The 23,815-nt window shown below is 39.1% G+C and overlaps 1 protein-coding gene across 2 annotated transcripts; it reads right to left on the reverse strand.

Annotated features, from left to right (window-relative positions):
- Window positions 1-244: 244 nt before the first annotated feature.
- On the reverse strand, window positions 245-21,952 carry enpp1 (ectonucleotide pyrophosphatase/phosphodiesterase 1). Of its 2 annotated transcripts, XM_089022382.1 has the most exons (23): window positions 21,793-21,952; window positions 17,716-17,782; window positions 16,888-16,954; window positions 15,327-15,424; window positions 15,181-15,260; window positions 13,188-13,307; window positions 12,989-13,098; window positions 12,850-12,915; window positions 11,708-11,780; window positions 11,390-11,498; window positions 10,940-11,071; window positions 10,816-10,847; window positions 10,564-10,691; window positions 9,804-9,873; window positions 8,172-8,259; window positions 7,349-7,536; window positions 7,062-7,089; window positions 5,758-5,918; window positions 3,990-4,110; window positions 2,934-2,993; window positions 2,584-2,716; window positions 2,274-2,418; window positions 245-2,179 (listed from the first exon to the last, which is right to left on the reverse strand). In XM_089022382.1, the coding sequence occupies exons 1-23, from the start codon at window positions 21,910-21,912 to the stop codon at window positions 2,027-2,029; spliced, it is 2,349 nt and encodes a 782-aa protein (XP_088878508.1). In that variant the 5' UTR covers window positions 21,913-21,952; the 3' UTR covers window positions 245-2,026. The 2 variants fall into 2 exon arrangements, 1 of the variants encoding a protein (XP_088878508.1); XR_016118505.1 differs by lacking the exons at window positions 245-2,179; window positions 7,062-7,089 and having other exon boundaries at window positions 2,277-2,418.
- Between the last annotated feature and the right edge of the window lie 1,863 nt (window positions 21,953-23,815).

Consider the following 23,815-nt stretch of genomic DNA (forward strand, 5'->3'; position numbering starts at 1 on the left):
TCATAAGCGCCTTTCAAAACGCTCAAGGACACTTCACAGTCACAGGATAAGAATTTTTCAGATGCATCTGAATGATATGTCAAATTTAGAAAACATTTTCACTCGACAGGGATTTAAAGACAGGATGCAAAATCAAATGATTGTACTCGTACTTATGATTGGCTTTAAAGGAGTCTACAATATTATAGTAACAACAATAACAAAAGTAAAGTAATTCAGCCTTGACAAGTTTCACTCTTGTGTTTATTAATTAAAAAAATGCACAGCTCAACACTGTGAGGAAAAAACACTTTTGTTCTATAAAAAAAAAAAACATTTTAATAGCACAATCAAGGATTTGTACTGTCATTAATACAGTATATTTAATAATATTTGACCATAAGGAAAATTGTTGGACTGTGGGCACAGAGTGGACGTACAATGACACACAAGAACCGAATGTGTTTAACTATGCTCTGATAAAATCTTCACTTTTTTTCAACAGTCTCCTCCCTGCTATGTAACCTTCCATGACTTCAAGCAACATGTTTAATGTACACTTTAGCAGTATCAAAGACAAGTCCAGAAATTCACTATATTTATATATAGACACACACACAATCACACACCGGCACTTTACATTCTAAGGTCTACGCAGTCAAATGTGTGACCATGTGCAAATGGGTACGTGCCAAGATTCACGAGTTGAGGAAATTATGACCAACATAGAAAAACAAAAACATGGATCTTATATGGCAAGGTGAGGAGGAAAAATGTACCATGTCAAGAAATTTGCCAATCAATGTCATTGTTGATACCAAGGAAGCTTTTCAATATCTGTGAGTAGTATCAGCATCCTTTCTATGTACTCAATATATTGATGTAAGATCAATATTGGCCTGTTACGGATAGTTTGTAACAGTACTTGCCCATTTCGAGTTATTACAGAAGGTAGTTGGACACTTCTAGAAACTTTTCTATGTATTTATTTTCATATGCATAATGGGTTTGAGTTTTTGAATGTTGACTCATTCACTGCCATTCACAATCGGGAATTGAAAATATGACGTAGAGCGGCATTTCTGAATTCGTTCGGGGTTTTTTTTTTTTTCTTGAGTGCTGATAAAGCATTGGCCAGGCCTCTGGCAATGTTTTTTTCCTTCCACAAGAGGGTATCATTTCCTCTTTTCCATGTTATTTTATTCCAGCTTCAGCTGTTGTTAAAGCGCTATAAAAACCAATATGTATGTACAGTAAAGTCTCGTTATATCGATATCGGATATATCGATAGTCCCGGTTATATCGATACTATTTCTATGCACGCACGGAGAAAAGTACATGCAAACAGGGTCGGATATATCGATAGTCCCGGTTATATCGATATTTTTTCGGACTCCCTTGAATATCGATATAACGAGACTTTACTGTATTGCATTGTATTTTGGACAGCTGCCTTCATTTCAAGGTCATATAACTCCACATCCAAATAATTTAGGAATTAACTGGTTTTTCTAATGAAAGAAGAGAATCTAATGCTTTATTGAATGTTTGTCTAGTCCTAAAACACAATATTCTGTGGGTCCTGGGATTCAAGTGACAATGACAAAAACCCTGGCACTGGAGTGGACACATTTTGCACGTCTGGCAGTGAATGAGTTAAATACAGGATTGAAATAATTTTCAAATGATATTCAAATCACTGATCAATCAAATGATATTCAAATCACTGAGATGCATTTAGGAGGCAGGATTCCTTCAAGACTATGGACACACATATCAGCTAAGGAACTTTGAAATAACCCATCTTTGGTTCTGATCTCCAGAGGCAAACTGAAGTAATAATATAACATGATAAAAAAAACAAAATCTACAACTGATGTATGGCATTGAATATGTACAACAATCATTTGAAGTGCTTCGATCCTAGTAATAAAAAAAATAATTAAAAAAGTTAAACCTGAACATTAGGGATTTTTTTTTTAATAAATGAGGCACCAAGTGAAGCCGCTGAGTGGACCAAATGCATCTAACCTACCGTTAATGAACTTCAAACATTATGTAAAAAAGTTTTGAGCTGCAGTGTCTCTTCCACGGACAACCTGTCGTGGTAGAAGCTCAGTCCAGTCAGCAGTTCGATGTCACGCACACGGGCCACGTGCAGCTGCATCCAATCCTGCGTCCATGATAAATCTGATCCAGTCTATCGATAAACAAGGGTAAGTGGGGAGGTTGACATAAGTTTAGAAGGGGGAGCCGTTCAGGCGTCTCTGTTACGGGTTGGTGGCAATACTCACGCCGCAGCTCTCGGTGTAGTCATCTCTGTGTGGTAGAATGAATGATTTGACTCTGAGGGGGCCTTCGCAGTTTCCAGGACCAAACGTGGAATTCCCACAACTGGTCAGGATCAGGAAAAAATGCGTGGGCATGGCGGCCTCATTACTGGAGGAAAGAGGGAAGTCATGCCGTTATTGTAATTGAGCAGAAATAAATTGACCTAGAACCACATTGTTACAGAAGGCACATTATTGGATTATTTTTGATGAAGAATTTGTACTTTTAAAGTTGAAACACAAGCAGATCCAGCGAAATGTGTGAGCGACTTACGGCGCAAGGGTCTTGAAGGCATCGACTCTTCCATTGTAATCTTCATCAAATATGGGCCCGCTCATAATGTTGACACCATTGAATTGCTTAGAATACTTTGGGAGTAAGACACCGTGGAAATAGTTCCAAACATCTGATGTAAGAAAGAAATGCACATCCTGTTATGTACGCTTCTCGACGTCACATTTAGAGTGGAGATGATTACTTTTCAAAATGATGGAGCATGCTTTGGATCCTGTGCGACAGGAAGGCAAAACTCAAACTTCAATTGTCCCAATACGTTTGCACCGAGTTGCATCTGCAGTTATTTGAGAGGCAACGTTGCCTACACCAAGATGAATAGATCTCACCTTTAAATGCGGGGAACATTGGCACCATGTTGCTTGTGATAAGTGATTCGGGCGTACCGTCTTTGGCATTGGGGGAAAAAAAAAAACACTTTAGTATTATACACTATGGTGAAAGTCGAAGATTTTCTTGAATAAAATATCTGTTTAAATAAATAAATAGACAAACAGACAAATAAACAACTAAACAAATCAAAAGAGATAAACAAATAATAAACAGATAAACACATACACAGATACATAAATAAACACACAAAGAAACAAATAAACAAAGAAACAAATACATACATGAACACAAACATAAATAAACACAAAAAAGTAGATAAATAAACAAATAAATAAACAATAACTAAACAACAAAAAATCACCAATACACAAACAAACAAATAAAATACACACACATAAATAAATAGATAAATAAATAAATGAGAAATAAATAAACAATACAAATAAATAAACACATAAATAAATACATAGACAAATACATGAATAAACAAATACACGTAAATAAATAAATAAAAAAAAAATAACAAACAAATCTATATGTACGTAAATAAATAGATATATAGAGAAATAAAATACACGAGTAAACAAATACATGAACACAAACACATAAATAAATAGATAAATATATAATAAACAAATAAAACTATACATACATGCATAAATAAATAAATTAAAAAAATAAACAAATTATAAACAAATTATAAATAACCAATACATAAACAAATAAATAAATATATACGCGCATAAATAAATGGATAGATGAACACATGATAAATAAATAAATAAAAACATAAACACATAAATAAATACATAGACACATACATAAATACATGCATATACAAACAAGTAAATACATGAACACAAACATAAATAAATAAGTGAGTGTTTGAGTAAATGAATAAATAAATAAACAAACAATAAAAATAAACAATACACAAACAGACAAATATATACGCACAAAAATAAATAGATAAATAAACAATAAAATAAACAACATATAAACAAATACACACAAACAAATAAACAAGTAAACAGACGGACAGACAGACTCACTGTGGGGATAGAGTAGCCCTTGCATGTTGTCATGAGCACACATCTGGCTCGTGGCCGGGGGTATGCGGATGTCAGTGCGAATACATGCCTCCCGAGATGGGTCCAGTGACTTTTCTGTGGCCTGAAAGATAAAAAATAGGGCTATTCTCAAGTTATCTATAAATGTAGTTTGCTAAATAAATGTTGGATAGATATAACAACAATAGCGTCAAACAAAATATAATGTTAAGAGTATACAGTATATATGGGTGGAGCATGTGGGAGGCCCCACACCACCCCCCATTTGAACCCTTGATGAACGTTTAAAATACGCAAATCAGGTTCACCATGACAATAAGGACATTGTTACTGTTACTTGGACAGTAGATATAACATGACCACCACTTCAATCGTCACTTAAAGGACAACCGACATCACTTTTTTGTTTCCTAACTGACATTAGAAAAACTTTTATAGCATCTAAAATACCCAAAACTAAATGTATGATATTTTTTGTCAAATGCAAAACACCAATAAAAATGACTTAAAGTGTGCTGAAACTGCAATAAATTGAAACCGGAAGTGGCCAGTTTCAGAAGGTCCCGCCCCCTTGTTCGTGGTGTCACGCCAAGACGTCTTGCCTTGCTCGAGAATGGCTTCAATTTCGGAGAATATGATTTCATCCAGAATATGATTCAAATAATTCTGAAGTGGAAAGCATACATGTTTGCAATCGATTAAAGAATTTATTCCGTCATTTTGAAGTATCTGAGGGGGGAAATGGAGCACCAAAAAGAGGCAGAAGATGGCGACAAAGTCAGTGGAAATGGGCTGATTAATTCCTTTTTGACAATTGTAGTCAGGAAATATCAAATAGATGCTCAAAACAACACACACAGATTCAGCATCGCGTTATTCGTGTGTTTTCCTACTAATTTCGCCATCAACACGGATCAACACGAAGTTTTCAGACCAAACAAAGGACTGCAAAATGCATTGACGTGAATGAAAGGACTACTACAATGTGTCCTTTCTCGATTCAGCGGCGTTCCTTCAGTGACGTGACGTGAGGACTCGTTACCGCCTCAAAAACAAGACTTCCGGAATATTCAGTGCGAGTCTTAAAATGTAAAATATAGCTATATGCGGTGGAATCTTTGTAAAATACGCCCAGTAGAAGTCATTTGAAGACATTTTACAAATTATGGACACAACTTGTCCGGAGGCGTCGGTTGTCCTTTAACCAAAATGGAAACTACCTTGAGTTGCAATTAATTAGACTACAGATTTAAACAAAAAAAGCACTAAGGTTCAAAATATCACTTGGAATGCGTGACGACGCCACCACATTGTCATGACAACGCTGGCTGGTATGTGGGAAATGTTATAGTGCTATTTATCATGTCTGGTAGCAGACGGAGGGGAGCAACTGGAGTTAGAAACAACATTCCAATAACATATAAGCGGCCTTGAAACTAGTAAAGTCTAATAAAGAGCAACGGTAACCCAAAATTAATGAAGCTATGGGTATGATATGGTTGTCAAGTTCATTCGTGTTAGTAAAAAAATAAACAAATGAAAATGGAGCTCAAATATGAGGCTAGCTCTAATCAGGAAATACTACGCTGTGCGAATCTTAAATCAAGACAAGTTTTCCTTGTCGTTCCATCGGCATTGTGACCAAGAACAGCTTGGAGGAGGACTTCCGGCAGTAAAAGTCAAACCCTGCCTCCCCATCCAAACCTGCATCACCGCAAGGCCAGGCTATGTATAGAGATAAAAGACTAACCAGATTTGGGATGGTATACGACACCCAGAGAGCCATGTGACGATCGTGGCTATAGCCTGTGATGTAGTTGTGCTGGTGAAGCAGACAAAAAGTTGCGTCCGGCTGGACGACGCTGGGAACGCCGAAAGGATGGTGCAGGCGACGTAAGCTCGATTTGACAGCTGCGGGAGAAAAGCCGCATATCATCTCACAATGTCATGACTTAAAATGAGAATGAAACAAAAAAACAGTGGGACCTTGGCTTACGAACTTAATTGGTTCCCAGACAGAGTGTGTAAGGTGAAAAGTGTGTATCCCAAAAATTAATTTCCCATAGGAAACCATTAAAATGAAAATAATCCATTCCCAGGTCCCCATAAAACATAATTATCTACTTTCTAATTTTCTAAGCCTTAAAACTACACAAAATATACCTTATTTTATGTATAATAAATGTGCTATACTATTATGATTAAAGAAATAAACTGTACAGTACAATAAAGTCATTTTATTTACCTTTGTGATGGTCGTTAATGGCTTGATGGAATGGAGTGTCTGGTTTCCTAAGCAATTAAACACTTGGAGGAACATAGGCTTCTTTCACCATCTTGAGGAATGATCCCTTGTAGGTGCTTTCTCTGTGATAATTGTATCTACTTCATCAATTGTGATCTGTTTAGCTGGGTTAATAGCTTTTTGCATCAAGTGTACAGATGACTTGTGCGGGTTATTTGTGGAGCCTGATTGATGGGATATTTAACCTTCCAGTCTACACTCTGCTTTTGAACTACAGTAAAGTCTCGTTATATCGATATCGGATATATCGATAGTCCCGGTTATATCGATACTATTTCTATGCACGCACAGAGAAAATTACATGCAAACAGGGTCGGATATATCGATAGTCCCGGTTATATCGATATTTTTCGGACTCCTTTGAATATCGATATAACGAGACTTTACTGTATCAAAGTTGAAATGGGTCCAAATTTCACTGTTTTCTATCCATTTTCTCACCATATTATTTGTTTTTCCCCCTTTCTTTTTTGGTTTCAAAATTCATGTATTTAGTTTTTTTACTTCTTCCTTTCCTTTCCTCTTACTTTCATCACTTTGCTGCAGTGTAATGTAAATTTCTCCACTGTGAGAATAATAAAGGCTAAACCAATCCCATTCTAAAGCGCCAAACTGCTGCCCACAAAGCTTTATGACCTAAATAAAATGCCTAAAAATACAACACAGGCTGGCACGAAGGGCAAATCACACATTGTTATTTTTCTTTATGAAATTGTCCAACTCGCATGAATTAAAAAAAAGATTCTCACTTGCAGTAATCGTGTCATGGTCTTCCCCCTAAAGGGAGGAGGAAATTAAAATCTATTAATAATAATAATAATAATACATTTCATTTCTAAGCGCCTTTCAAAACTCTCAAGGTCACTTTACAGTCACAGGACAAGTTTTTTTCTGTGTGAGCAGTGGCAGCCACACGCACCAGCGTTCACGCAACCCTGTATAAGTTAAAAGCTAGCTAGCTAATAGCTAGCTAGCTAATATCTATTATTAAATGATATCATTGAAGGTGTGCTTCATTCATTGAAGAAAAGTTGACCTGTTGTCCTTCTCCAAGTGGCTTGCATGTGCAGTTGAGGTCGACAAGTGGGCTGGAGTCGGCAGCCTCGCAGGGCATATCGTGGGAGAGCTGCGCGGGGTGAACGGGGAAATGGATGGGATGCTTGAGGAGGTGGTTCAGGCTGCCGTGCGTGCCATTGTTCGGAGCGGGAGGGATGCCAAGAAGGTCTAGGGATACATTTCAAATATGTTCTGTACCTTGTTCATTCATGAAGCTTCGTTTATGAAGCGCACGCTCATGATAACATTTCCACTGTGGTCCCAATAATAATTGTGCCACTGATAGCGAATCGACAGAACAGAATAATCATATTTAAATGTTTCATGCTGTTGTATGGTTAGTTGGCCGAATACAAGGCCCACAATAGAAGCACAGCAAATCTAGGGTTAATCTGAGATGAACAGACACATCCTGTTAAACTGTCATCCTCAGGTAGGAGAACCTTGGGCGTAATTTAGGACTTAGTAAACTCCTTCACAGGAGGAGCTCATTAGACAGGTTACAAATCTATCAGTTAATGGAAATACAACCCATTAAAATGTCTATGTTCTATTGATTTATGGATGTGGGCGTTTGGGATGTCCAGGGGTGTCGTATTCAAATCAAGAAGTTTTACTAATGTAACACTTAAATTTGCATATACTCTCAATAAATGGCTTGGCAGAGGTTGGGTGTCGGTCGAATAAGCTCACGTAAAGTGGCTTCATGAAAACTGAGTCCCCTTCCGGCAGTAAAAGACAATCTTCATGCGATTGAGCCTTTGTTCACAGTGTCCGAGCAAACATCTCTGACAGCCACTTACCACACATGAGGTTATATAATTCAATGTTGTCAAAAGGAGGCACAGTCGTCTCCCTCTTCAATCCCGGACCGTAAGCAATGAAGATTGCCTGGGGGGGGAAGCGAAAGGGTTTGGAATTCAATGGCATGTAGTTAGTCGTTAAAAAAAATATTTAGTCTGCATGAGAGCTAAACTAACCAGAAAATTCCAGTTCTGCTAACAAACAGGATGAAGAATGTGAAACTCCACTAAAATCACATGACTTAGACCTGCCATATCTCATATGATTCTTTGAAAAACAGTGGTGAGCTGTGCATTTCACACCTAGGCCTTCAGTAGTGCTATATCTGTGACTATAGCTGTGACTGTGACTCATAAAAAATGTGGTGTGAACAACAAGTCCACTAGAGGGCAGCGTTGGCTAGGAAATACGGCCTTGGTGTCGCCAATATGAAATCTAATTGGTTAAAGCAACAGTTTTATCGATTTTATTTTGTGCAAAACTGATTGTGAAGGTATCCACGTACGTTTCTGACCCTGGTAACAAATAATAGCTGAAATGTGATTGGGTAAGTGCTTAAATACGAAAACACTTATCTGGAAGCAGCGCAACGGGAAGAATAAGACAATTTAGAATTATTGAATAAGAATTTATGGACCCAATTGACAAATTTATTCAGGAATTGAAAATATGACATTGTGCGCCATTCTCGAATTAGTTCGTTTTTGTTCTTGCTTAGGTGCCGATAAAGCGCTGGCATGACCTCTGGCAATGTTTTTTTCCTTCCACAAGAAACAACGTTTCCTTTTTTTCCATGTTAGTGCTTTGTTCCAGCTTCAGCTGTTGTTAAAGCGCCATATAAATCAATATGTATGTATTGTATTTTGTACAGCCAGCCCCATTTCAAGCTCAGTTAACTTAGGAATTAACACTTTTTCTGATAAAAGAAGAGTCTAAGGTTCCTAACGCTGCATTGAATGTTTATCTAGTCCTAAAACTCAATATTCCGTGGGTCCTGCAATTCGAGTGACAATGACAAAAACCTTGGCACTGGAGTGGACACATTTTTGCACATAGTCTGGCAGTGAACGAGTTATCACCAGTATGTGATTCTAATATTTTTTAGGCCAGCAAAGAAGGCCTTGCAGTCCACCACTGTTGAAAAATAATATTTATGCTTGATTGCTAGCTAAACTAAAAGCTATGACGGACAGCCCCTCCCACCCCCTCCTGCCCATCCTGACAGCTCTGGGTAGCTCCTTTAGCCAGAGACTATTACACCCGCGCTGCAAGAAGGAGAGGTACCGCCGCTCGTTCCTACCGACTGCTGTCAGGCTTCACAATTCCCAATGATCACATGTGAAAAAAAAAAAAAAAAAAAAAACTGGACACTTGTAAATATGGGTTGTTGCAATATATCTAAATCCATTTCTTGATTCTGCACTATGTACAGTCTTGTTTATAGAACGGTTTTTGCACAACTACATTTGCACAGTATACAGTTGACATTTTTATTTTGTTATGCTTAGAATATCTTGTTTTCTATCCTTTCACTCCCACCCCAACCCCATCTCTCTTCAATTGCTGCTGTGGACTGCAAATTTCCCCATTGCGGGACGAATAAAGGTATTCTGATTCTGATTTTGTCTCACCTGCATGTTGGCGTAAAGGTTATCGGAACCATGGAAGCCGCCCGAACAGTATTTGACTTCCTTGCGGTCTCTGTGTGGAAGCAAATGACAAAATGTTTAGTATCGTGAAGCACATTACCTATGAATTAAAAAAATAATTTTAATAAATGTGTGAGAATGGCGACACGGAAGGAACAATAAACTAAAGAAGAAGAACACCTTAGCTCATTCACGGCCATACATGTGCAAAAATGTGTCCACTCCAGTGTCAGGTCACTCGAATTCCATAACCCACAGAATATTGTGTTTTAGGACTACATAAACATTTAATGCAGCGTAAGAAACCTTGGACTCTCTTCTTTCATCAGAAAAAAAATAGTTAATATGGGTTTGGAGTTATGTGAGCTTGAAATGAGGGCGGTTGTCCAAAATCCAATGCAATACATACATATTGGTGTAAATAGTGTTTTAGCAACAGCTGAAGCCGGGCCAAAGTGGTAACATGGAAAAAAGGGAATTGCTGCCCCTTGTGGAAGGGGAAAACATTGCCAGAGGCCATGGCCAGCGCTTTATCAGCACCCCCGCAAGAACCAAAACCCGAACAAATTCTGGAATGGCGTTTTACGTTTTCTTTTCAATTTCCGAATACATTTGTGAATAGCAGTGAATGCGTTAAGGTCTCCAATCTCGCTGCAAAAAACGTATTCGCGAGTCTGAAAAACATTGACACGCATTAGCAGTTCCATCCGTCAATCAAAAATCCATCATTCCGATGACTTACAGCGCCGCCTGCCATCCTTCTCTCATGTACAGGTGTCCTCTCTCGATCCTTAAATTGTTGGCAAAATGAAAGCGTTTGGGGAGATGCTCTTTAAGGTACGGCCTCATTGGCTGCTCGGGAATCCTGCACTTGAAAACAGACACCGAGCAGGCGGGATCAACGCACGGCGGCTCATTTGAGGCAAAAGCAAGCCGATAATCCTTCGGCCACTTGTATCGCTACAATAAGTCACGCGTGGAATTCTCTGCATACCGACATATTCTTCACCAGGCCTTCATAGTCGACTGCGGGAGAAAGAAAAAAAAAGGCACTCGGGTTTCCTGTCGGAAGCGGGGCAGGGGGTGAGGGCATTGTGAGTTGCGTTTTCGCGACTCACAGGAAAAGAAGTCATCTGGTAGGCGTTTGGGTCTGATACGAACTGCCGCGCCTTGTATGACCGTGAAGTCGTCCGTGTGGTTCTGGTAGGAAGACACAAACGCCGCCCTTTCGCACGTTGCTTCTTCCATGCCTGGAAAAAAACAAATATCTCATGCTAATCGGGTGACACCAGAGCTAATGGGGTAATCAGAGCCAGGCATAGAACATTAGAGGTAATCGGACGGAATAAAAAAAGCTTCCAGGAGTAGTCTACTGCTCCCCCAACCTATCAGAGCAGACGTCTGGCACCATTAGAGATATACAGTATAGGGCCAGAGTTACCAGCACGACTTTAGTTCGCTGACGAAGCTCTTTGGATGAGGAGCGAAACATCCGATTTGTTACATTTATCTTATTTGATCGGTGAATCCGATTAAAAGTCGTCGGTCGCATGCTGCTCATCACTCACCGTGATCAGATATGATGATGAGATTGACGCAATGGAGCAAACCCCTGTACATCAAACCATCCAGTATCATCCCCATAATCCGGTCCACGTTCTTCAGGGACTCGATGAGCTACAGAAGACATTGAAAAAGGCATCATTTACTCTGTAATTTTTCATTCATGACAACATTCCCAATGCTTATAATGCCGATACACTATTGCGGATACACTATTCGGACCATAAAAAAAACACACAATAAAAAAAGTACATTTCGGCGCAAACAAGCATGTCTTTTTCCCCAACCTGACTTTTTAGTGACATGTGAACAAAAGGTTTTACCTCAGTGCTTTCTGGTCCGTAGCGATGCCCCGATGAGTCGGGCTCCTCCAGGTACAATGTGTAAAAGTCTGGTCTTTAAAAAATAAAAAATAAATATGTTTAGCATCCTTAAGGGATTGAATGAAATTAACTCATTCGCTGCCATTATTCGGGAATTGAAAAAATGTGACGTGGAATTTGTTTGGGTTTTGGTTTTTCTTGCGGGGGCTGCTGAGAAAGCACTGGTCATACCTCTAGCAAAGTTTTTTCCCTTCCACAAGGGGGCAGAATTTGCGTTGTCCATATTAGTGCTTTGTTACAGCTTCAGGAGTTGTTAAAGCGCCATATAAATCAATATGTATGTATTGTACTGTATTTTGGACAGCTGGCCCAATTTCAAGCTCAGATAACTCCAGACCCATATAACTTTGGAATTAACTCATTTTTTTCTGATTAAAGAAGAGAGCCTATGGTTTCTTACGCTGAACTGAATGTTTATGTAGTCCTAAAAGGGAATATTCAATCTTTATTCGGGAATTAAAAAGTATGACGTGGAGCGCCATTCCTGAATTTGTTCGGGTTTTATTTTTTCTTGCGGGGGTACCGATACAGCGCTGGTCCGACCTCTGGCAATGTCTCCCCCCCCCCCCCCCACAAGCGGGCAGCATTTGCCTTTTGTCTATGTTAGCGCTTTGTGAATATATGTATGTATTGTATTTTGTACAACCGTCCCCATTTCAAGCTCAGATAACTCCAGATCCATGTAATTTAGGAATTAACACTTTTTTTCCTGATGAACGAAGGGAGTTTGTTTTTTTTATGCTGAATTTAATGTTTATTCTATTTATGTAGTCCTAAAACTCAATATTCTGTGGGTCCTGCAATTTGAGTGAAAATGACACAAACACTGGCACTAAAATGGACACATATTTGCATATCATCTGGCAGTGAATGAGTTTAATAATTACAGTAAAGTCTCGTTATATCGATATCGGTTATATCGATAGTACTGCTTATTACGATACTATTTCTATGAACGCAAGGAGAAAATTTACATACCGCAGGATCGGATATATCGATAGTCCGGTTATATCGATCGATATTTTTTCAGACTCCCGAGAATATCGATATAATGAGACTTTACTGTATCTTTAAATATCTACCGTTTTTCAGGAGTTAAATCCAGCCACTCAAACAACGTTGACACTCTGGTTTCAAAGGTGGTGCTTCTGTACGGAGAAATGAGCACTTGAGTCACCATGACTTGTCTCGGCCTCAAAGTGGGCACGGCGCCACTCTTACCTGTCATAGACTTTGTAGAAATCCGGGTAGGTGCCATTGATTGCTACATCCGAACCAGGCCAGAAGAAAGTTCCTGTTTTTAATTTGTGCCGCATGGCGGTGATCCAAACCTGTGGAGAAGTGACAAAAAAGAGTTGATCATATATAATTCTGCACCCCCCCCCCCCCCTACTAAAAACAAATAAAGTAATGTATGCACCGGTTCTCCTTGGTACCATATAGGGTTTAATTTCTCATCAGTTTTCAAGCTATAGAATTTATTCTCGGTGACATCGTACATCTTGTTGTCGACTATTCCATGGGACTCTGGATAAAGGCCCTGCAGCAAATAGAAATCAGAGATTCGTCAATACGTTTGCTATCCCCTTCAACAAACCCAGAAAGTGCCAAGTTTTGTTAAGGACAACACATGCTGGGTCCGAGAGGACAGTAATTTCATCTGTGCTGTATGTCATGCATATTAGCATATTTGACAATAAAGCTGACTTTGACTTTGACATCGTAAATCCGTAGTGCAAGTCTATGCAAGTCCGCATTCCAACAACCTCAAAGCACTTTATCTTTCGAGGAATGATGTCGTCTATTTAAACGATGTGAATTAAAACTAATTTTAAAAAATGGCAGTTACACGAGAAGCGCTCGTGAGAAACAGTTGAACTTCCTGCTCAGGGTGGCTACATCACGCGCTAGCCAGAGGCCGAGTTGCACTGTTTGTTAATGGCACAGGTGTCAAAGTCAAGGCCCGGGGGCCAAATCTGGCCCGCCACATTATATTGTTTGGCCCGTAAAAGCAAATCCACAATGCTTGCTAAAGTCCGAATTAAAAGTTCAAATTGTCGTAGGTGAACCACAATAACAGTCATTATTCTTGACTTCAAATTTGAAAACTAGTTAAAGTATTTGTGTGTAAGGCGCACCCAAAAGCCTTGATATTCTTCAAAATACAGTGATACCTCGGCTTACAAACGCTTTCGCTAACAAACTTTTCGCCTTAAGAAGGTTAAATTTGCGAGAATATAATCTTGGTTTACGAATTATTTTTTGGGAAACACAGAGCGCCACAATGGCTGGTGGAATAGTTTTCGGCGGAATAACACCAAACCACACGGCCGAACAGCGCCATTGTTCCACACCCCCTTTCTTTACGACTTTATTATACAGTACAGTTTATTTATTTAATTACAATACTATAGCACATTTAATATACATAAAATAAGGTATATTTTGTGTAGTTTTAAGGCTTAGTTAGTATAAAATTATGTTTTATGGGGACCTAGGAATGGATTATTCTCATATTAATGGTTTCCAATGGGAAATTAATGTTTGGAAGACACATTTCACCTTACACACACTTTCTGGGAACCAATTACGTTTGTAAGCCAATTTATCACTGTATGACCCTGCGCCTTATATGCCGCCACCAACTTCAACCCCCCGTAGAAAAAGTATTGCATCACCCCAGCCTCAACTACTACTATTATAATAATTAATAATAATAAATTACATTTCTAAGCGCCTTTCAAAACTCTCAAGGTCAATTTACAGTCACAGGATTTGTTTTTCTGTGGGCGAGCAGCCACACGCGCCAGCGTTCACTCAACCCGGAAGTTACTCAAATAGATAGAAAGCTAGCTAGCCAGCCAATAAATAGCTTATAGATAGCTATATAACTAATAGATATACAGCTAGACAGCCAGCGAGCCAGCCATATACAGTAGCTAGCTAGCCAGCTAATAAATAGCAAATAGCTGGTTCACTTTTGGTCATTTTCATCCAAACGTCAAGTAGACTCGGTGACCTAACTAGCTAGAAAGCTAACCAGCCATATAACCAACCGATATAAACTACTGTAGCGCCTTATAATGTGGTGTGCCTGATACATTTATATATTTATATATTTTATTTGGAAAACATTTTTCATTCGTTGAAGGTGCGCCTTATAGTCTGGTGCGCCTTATGTGGAAAAAGTTTGAAAATACACTATTCATTGGGGGTGCGCCTTATACTGTGGTGCGCCTTATACACCGGAAAATAAGGTATTCATTAATTTGTTGTGCACTTGTGCTGGGGATGAAACATTCTAATGGCTTCCCCAAATTCATAATGGCATTCGAGAGGAAACCGTATCTACAATATGGCCCCTGGTTTACGGATTAGTTGCAGGGCACGGATAAGGCTCAGTCGATACTCACAGTGACAATCGAGTAGTGGTTCGGGAACGTCTTTGTTGGATATACCGGCCTCATATGCGACGCGCTTGTTCCCAAGGCTCCTGCAGTACAGTGATGACGTTTTTACTCAACCACACACACACCACATGGGAATTTGGGCTACTTACGTAACTTGCTGATGACGGGTATGTGGCTGCTGTGATCTTTCAGATACTTTGCACGGAAACCATCCAAGGATACCAGGATGAGGGGGAATCTGTTGAAACTGAGCAGTGGGTGGGAAGACTAATGAGAGACTTTCAAAAGGGAGAGTAAAGAAGGACAAATGTGTAGCAGGAATCATGCTGACTGAGACGGCATATGTTAGCGGGGATAAAGGAAATGCCTAAGTCACACGGGGAGCGCGATGCCGACTTTTCAAAAGCTTTCCTTGGGGGTTACTTTGCGGGTCTTACGTTCATGTTTATATATCATCACAGCCAATCAAAATTGTAAATGATGTGCTAGCCAGCCAATATTTGTTTGACATAAGACAGGTCATTTTTTTGCGCAGGCAAGCTCCAAAATGGAGAAGCTCATAAATCCAGACCAAAAACACAACATGAGGAAGTCTTTCAAAAGTCTCATGAGCAACACCACAAATGAGCATAAAGGTGCCGCCGCCAAAACTAATATTTCATGGGAGCGGTTACTTTTTTCCATGTTGTAAATGGCAGCCACAGACAGTGGTGTTTTTGTTTTCCGTAGCTTCAAGCTGAGAACAGTCTACTCGGAACAAACGGTCACCACTCACTCGCAATACACATGGGCGTCACCAGCCGATGGCATTATTTACAGAACCGTAACACAAGAAACAACTTTATTTAACAATTAGGCGGATGATCTGGTGTGATGGAAAAACAACAAGCTCAGAGTGGAATATTTATTGCTTGTAGCATCACTGGACGGTTGCTGCTTGTTAGCCTGTCTATGGCGTTTCCCACTATATGTTAGCATTTAGCCAGCGGTCTTCAAGGCAAAGTTATGTTTGTATGAAAAACGCAATGCGGAAGGACACCTTTGTTGCAGGTTTAGTTCGACAAGCAATTTAAACTGTGAGTGGCATTAACTCATTCACTGCCAGACGTGCAAAAATGTCTCCACTCCAGTGCCAGGGTTTTTGTCATAGTCACTCAAATTCCAGGACCCACAGAATATTGAGTTTTAGGAAGACATAAACATTCAATACAGTGTTAGAAAACTTAGACTCTCTTCTTTCATCGGAGAAAAAAGAGTTAATTCCTAAATTATATAGGTCTGGAGTTATCTGAGGTTGAAATGAGTTTGGCTGTCCAAAACCCAATGAAATACATACATAATGTTTTAATAGCGCTTTAACAACAGCTGAAGCTGGAACAAAGCATTAACATGGAAAATGCTGCCCCCTGTGGAAGGGAAAAACATTGCCAGAGTCCATGACCAGCGCTTTATCGGCACCCAAACAAGAATAAACAAAACCTGAAAAAATTTGGGAATGGCGCTCTCCGTCATATTTTCAATTCCCGAATAAATTTGTCCCTGCCACAATAGTTTGGAAGTAAAAGTAAAAAAAAAAAAACGCACTCAAATATGGCTTGCATGCGGAAAAACTTGTACGTCAGCTTGTTTGCATTTCAAGGCACCACATCTGTGGAGACATGGATTGCGTAACGATAATGCAATAGACATATGTGAAATGGTGCAAGTTACCTTGATGGACACTTTGGCTGTTCACTTGCCAAATAGTCAACCTGCTGCAGCCAGTGCACATCATCATCTGGGAAAAAATACAATGTATAATAGTATGTACAATATATAAATACAATGTGTAATAGTAATAGTAATAGTAATAGTAATAGTAATAGTAATAGTAATAGTAGAAGAGGAGTAGTAGTAGTGGTAGAAGAGTAGTGGTAGTGGTAGTAGTAGAAGAGTAGTAGTAGCAGTAGTAGTGGTAGAAGAGTAGTAGTAGTAGTAGTAGTGGTAGTAGTAGAATAGGAGTAGTAGTAGTAGTAGTAGTAGAAGAGGAGTAGTAGTAGTAGTAGTACAATAGTAATAAAATGCCTTTATTTTTATGAGCTATGTATTAGCTAGCTAGCTTCTTTTCTATCTATTTGAGTTATTTCTGTGTTGAGTGAACGCTGGCGCGTGTGGCTGCCGCTGCTCTCCTACAGAAAAACTTATCCTGTGACTGTAAAGTGACCATGAAAGGTGCTTATAAATGAAATGTATTATTGTTATCGTTAAAAAATAGCTGTGTCAAATGAAATTCCCCCAAGCGAAATAACGTCAAGTACACAAATTGTTTCCATCCCAGCTCTAACATAAAAACCACTCTTGGCCTTCTTGTGTGGTGGTTTAAGCAAGACTTTAAATTGTCAAGATGCGAAGAGAGAAGACACCCAACCCATGACAGCTCTCCCTGTCATGGGTGGGGTGGACTGAGGTTTCCATGAGCATTGCAGGAGACTATTATTATTATTATATATATATTTTTTAAAGTAAGTACACATTCGAGCAATGAACAGTCAAACCCACCGTTTTGTGGACGTTGGTAGGGTATTACCAGTGCAAGGATGATGATGAGTAAGCAGATAAACACAACCTACAAAGGGAAAAAGAAAACAAAACATTTTTTAGATGAGCGTACATGCGCTCGGTATAAAAATAAACGCATTTTCAGTTTCGTGTCAAGGCAAGTCGAGTTTCCCCAGCTTGGAAATTTGGCAGATTGGACTCCGCCTCGCATACCCATGGTAGTGTACCAAAATCCCATTGATTCTGACATAAGTGTTTTTATTAACTAATTCCCTGTCATTTACTAATTTATTCGGGAATTGAAAATATGTCGTAGAGTGCCATTCCCGAATGTATGCTTTGGTGCCGATAAAGCGCTGGCCAAGGCCTCTGGCAATTTTTTTTATTTTCCACAAGGGGGCATAATTTCATATTTTTCTCGTGTTAGCGCTTTGTTCCAGCTTCAGCTGTTGTTAAAGCGCTATATAAACCAATATGTATGTATTGGATTGGATTTTGGACAGCCACCCTCATTTCAAACTCATATAACTCCAGAACCATATAATTTAGGAATTAACTTTTTTTCTGGTGAAAGAAGAGATTCTATGTTTTCGTATGCAGAATTGAATGTTTATCTAGTCCTAAAACTCAATATTTATTCAGGAATTGAAAAGCATGATGTGGAGCACCATTCCTGAATTTGTTCGGGTTTTGTTTTTTTCTTGCAGCAGTGCGATTAAATCGCTGGTCAGACCTCTGACAATGTATTTTTTTCCCTTCCACCAGGGGCATAATTTGCCTTTTGTCCACGTTAGCGCTTTGTTTAAAGGACAACCGACACCATTTTTTTGTTTCCTAACTGACATCAGAAAAACGTTTTATAGCATCTAAAATACCCAAAACATGCAGGCTGATATTTTTAGTCAAATGCAAAACACAAATAAAAATGAGTTAGTGTCCGAAAACTACTTCAAAATGACCCCAGAGTTTCAGAAGGTCCCGCCCTCTTGTTTGTTACATGACGCCTTGCCTTGCTCTCGAATCAAAACAATGGCTTCAGATTCGGAGAAGATGCTTTCTTGTTCATCCCGTTATGAATATGATTCAAACAGTTCTGAAGAGGAAAGCATAAATATTTGCAATCGATTAAAGAAGTCCTTCCGGATCATTTTGAGGCGTCTGGACTCGAATCTAGCATCCGAGAAAATGCACAAGATGGCGCCCAAGCTCCGTTGGAACTGGGCTGATTTGTCTGCTGGGAATTTGTGTCAACTATTATCAAATAGTAGTCTTGGTACAACACACAACGATTCACTATCGCGTTACATGTGTTTTCCTTCTAATTTCAACATCAACACGGATCAACACGATGCTTTCAGACCAAACAAAGTACCCTAAATGCATTGTGTGTCGCTTTCTCGGTCAGGGGCGTTTCTGACGTGACATCACGTCAGGAATCATCACCAACTCGAAAATAAGACTTCCTGTATATTCAGTGTAAGTCTTAAAACGTAAAATATAGCTATATGCAGTGGAATCTTTGTAAAATATGCTCAGTAGAACTCATTTGAAGTGATTTTTAATTATGGACACAACTTGTCCGGAGGCGTCAGTTGTCCTTTAAGCTTCTTCAGCTGTTGTTAAAGCACTATATACATCAATATGTACAGTATGCATTGAATTCTATTTTGGACTACCACCCACATTTCAAGCTGATATAACTCCAGACCCATAATATTTAGGAATTAACTCTTTTTTTTTTCTGATGAAAGAAGATAATCCAAGGTTTCTTACGCTGCATTGAATGTTTAGTCCTAAAACTCAATATTCTGCTGGTCCTGGAATTCGAATGACAATGACAAAAATCCTGGCACTGAAGTGGACACATTTTTGCACATGTCAGACAGTGAATGAGTTAAAATTGCTGCTTTTAGATCAGATAAAATTAGACGAGCCTTTCTTTGTCTCACACTCGCTACTTTTTGTCACTTTGTGTTCATTTATCCAAAGTTCAACACTTATTTTTGTACTTGCAAACAAATGTTTATACAGCAGAGTATGCATAAAGAGAATGTAACTGTGCAACATGGTGTTGTCACTTTGGAATCTCCTGATTGCTGTTTTTTTTTTGATGATTCTTAACTGAAGACGCACAACAACAACAAAAAAGCAAGCTGGAATTCTAGGACGGGTATGAAAATATGCTGTGGTCGCAGTGTTTGTCGCCATATTTCGAATTTGACAGCTATAGGGAGATGTGGGGCGGGGTGAGGAGGCGCCTCCTTGTGGTCTGTTAAAGTAAACAGGTTGTCTGGTGGAAAACTGCAATTGATACACTGCCAGCTTTGTTTTTGTCATATTTTCTGGGCATTTGGTGGAATTAGATTGGAAGATTATAGTTTTTTTTACTTTTTACAATTAGTATTAAATAGTTTCCAGTGTTCTTTTTTGCAAAAAGCTCTTCAATGAGAGTGCAGTTTAACAAATAGCAGTGTTAAGAATGACTAACAGATGCAGGGTGGCTGTTAATGTGTACTCCAGGAAGCAACAGATTGGAATCTGAAGTTTGCACACATATGTCACCAATTGAATTGTGCCATGTTGTTGCATTTAGCTTGGAAAAAAAGGTGCTTGCGGGAGGCACGCTGCTAAAAATGTACAGCGTGATTCACCGTTTATTTTAAAGCCAGTTGGTGGATTGAACCGTGAAGGAAACTGTTTTTACAATGTGTACGCTTCACCCTTATATCCCACATTTAGCATGCCCGCGCAATATTTCTGGTTCCTTTTCATTCCGCCAAGAGTAAACAACATATGTTGCTATTTTCAACACTGTAGACTTAAAACCTCCGTGGGTGAAAATATGACCTTGTATTCATTGGGCAACGCTGTCCATGTCGTGGCTTGGAATTGAAGCGGATTTACGTGGGGCAGGAGATGTGAGACAATCTCTTTTCGTCAAGGGATGCTACAGCTTTGTGTTTGCTTTCAACATTTAGCGTGTAGCAGATGTGTGCATTTCACCATGATGTCCCTGATCCACTGGTGAAAAGAACACTTCGATCCTCTCCTGTTTTTAATGTAGAACTGCTTCATACAACCAAGATGGTGCGGAAGATTGAATGACTGTGTCTTTGTGTTATATTATTTCGTTTTTTTGTTTTTTTTTTGTTCTTTTGACTTCAAGATTGCGCCGCGAGAGTGGCTGCCTTTCCAGCAGCTGCTGTATTTTGTTTTTCTACTTCTTCTTTTCCTTTCCTCTTCCATAACTCTGACTGCTGGTCACAAAACAGCGGTTACTTTATTAGGCACACAATCAATCACAGTCCATAATCCAATCGTGACAATAGATATTACATATGTACTAAGAATGACTTTAATCAGTATGTATATTATTTGCATTTAATGTACGTACTAGCTTTGTCAAGGCGATTTTTTTTTTTAAAGTTCATCTTTCGTTTTGGCTCACCTAACATTTTGGGTGAAGTGTGATTTATTGTGGGGTTCCCTTTTTCACTACAAAAAGTCACAAAAAAAAATGTCCTTTCATTTTACTCTGAATTGCATTTCACCAGCAGCTGGAAAAAGAAGCTCACCACTCACCCACACTAGCCCCTTTGACCCTCCAAAGGAGGGCGGAGGAGTCCAGGGGTAAACGACACGCCTGTCTGCAGCGTTTTTTTTTTTCTTTCTTTATGTTCGTGTGAAAACATTTGGTTTCTGTGTACACACACTCCCGCGCGTGCGCCAGAGGTGTCAAACATTTTTTCCATTATGGGACAACATCATTGACACGGTCATAACTATGAATTTAGGACTGGCATTTTTTAAAGCATGGCATTTTAAGCATCACAACGCATTCACCATAAATCAGACAAACATTCGTCCGGTGTAATGAGTAAAAGGTCATTGAATGGACTTTGTTACCTCCTACCTCGAGTGTTTGACATTAGATATTTAACTAGTAAAGTATGGACAGCAGTCGAGGCCAAAAACTACATTAAAAAACAGTTATTGAGAGCAAAAAAGGCGGTGTCTGTCTTAGATGACTTGAATGGACTTCAAGCGATTGCTCAGCGTGTATTTTGCAAAACATACCGCACAGATGATTTTACAACGCCTGCTCTTGTTGTGCGGCGTCCGCCTCTGGCTCTCCGGTTCCGAGTTGACAAAAGGGGACAGGGTTTGTTCCTCTCCTTGCTTATACACTCCTTCCATGGCGCTTGGGTTGTTACACGATCGCACGTTCCGCAAGCAGTGGCTGACCGACTGTGCGAAAGGGTTGGTGGAAAAAAATTGTAGTTTGAAGGAGAAGCGCCGCCTTGTTTTGACGAACGGGAACTTTTTTTCAAAGCTGAGGAGAGACATGCAAATTGAAAAATTTCACAATTGCAATGGTGGGAAGACATATTGTCACCCAGCAAATCACTTTAGTATTCAATCAAAACAAATATTGACTTTTGTTCTAACGAGCATTCAAATGTACAGTATTGCACATGAGCCAAAGTGGCGTTGAATTTGTCGCCGTCTTGCGGTTAACTTGGAGAACTGCGAGTATTTGAATGGAGATGAAATTGTGGAATTAATGGTTCAATCTCCTCTCAAAAGTAAAAAGGAGGCGAACTTGCCCTTGAATACCATCAAGGAACTCGTGGGGTTGCTATGTGATAAGTTGGTGAGTCCCAGACAACGTAGATCGCGATCCAATCCTGTCAATATCAGTCTCCATCATTGAAACGGTTTCATCTCCCTTTCAGGTAGAAATTCATAACGTTTTTTTTCTATTGGTTTTGCTTTACTACACTGCCGCGACGTCATGTGGCAGTGTGTCATATACTACACACTCCAGTGCCAAGGTTAAAAGACCCAATTTGAAACACTAAACTTACATTGAAACCCAAATCTTTCATTCCAACCATCGTTGTCAACACCAATTCCCCCTGCCACAAGAGGGCATCAAAGTCGTCTTTTAAATAAGCGATAATATCACAAAGGGAAATATACATTGCATAGTTCAATTCTGGCAGCCGCTTGTGAAAAGAATTAAATCCTGTTTTACAAAATGATTATGCCAGTATTTGAATATAGATGAAATTGTAGAATTAATGGTGCATTCTCCTCTAAAAGTTCTATCGGCCTGATGAATATGATTCAAAGCGAGATATTTCTTATCAAAGAGCTTTCATGTCTTAATAAGAGAGAATTGCTCAGACTCTCAAGTTCAGTGTACTTTTAATTCATAAGGAAAACGTATGAAATGGTCATTAACCCGACATTTAAAACACAGTTATAATAACATGACAAAAGTTATCCATCCATCCACCCATCCATGTATATATTTATGTATTGATGTCTTTATTTGTTCATGTATTTATTTATTTCTTTAATAATTGTATACAAATTACTGGCTACATATGCTGTCTGGCTTCCGCTGCTCACCCGCAGAAAAAAACGTATCCTGTGAAGTGCCCATGAGAGTTTTGAAAAAATACAATTTATTGTTACTGTTGTTATTATTATTTTCCTTTCGGCTTTTCCCTTCAAGGGGCCGCCACAGCAAATCAATGTCTTCCATCTTTAGAGGTTTGATCCGCCTGACATAACCCTCTGTATTTATCCGGGCTTGGGACCGGCACAAGAAGACTTATGTCCCTTTGTGGCTACAGAACAAGCAACTCACTCAGTTAAAAGGCTCCCAAACAAAAAATGGTGATCGGCACAGCAACATTCAAAAAAGCAAAAACTATACTCACCATTTGATGACAATGCTGTGACCTTACCGTGAAATGGGCATCTCTTTCCCTACTTTACATCACAAACAGAACTTCAAAGTCCTTTAAGATACTTTATCTTCCGGTCACAGCATATATATCTAAATCAGGGGTGTCAAAGTCATTTTTTGCCGCGGGCCACATTGTAGTTATGGTTTCCTCTCGAGGGCCGTTATGAATTTGGGGAACCCATTAGAATGTTTAAATCCCTTCAAATATTACATATAGAGCACACAGCAAATTAATGAATAACTCGTTTTCAAATCTGAAGTCAAGAATAATGACTTTTATTGTGGTTGACATCCAAAAATATGACATTTTGGCTCAGATTTTAGCAATCATCATGGAAT

This window comes from Hippocampus bargibanti, linkage group LG19 (assembly GCF_051943395.1).
Source record: "Hippocampus bargibanti isolate YZ-2025 linkage group LG19, ASM5194339v1, whole genome shotgun sequence".
Lineage (NCBI taxonomy): Eukaryota > Metazoa > Chordata > Actinopteri > Syngnathiformes > Syngnathidae > Hippocampus > Hippocampus bargibanti.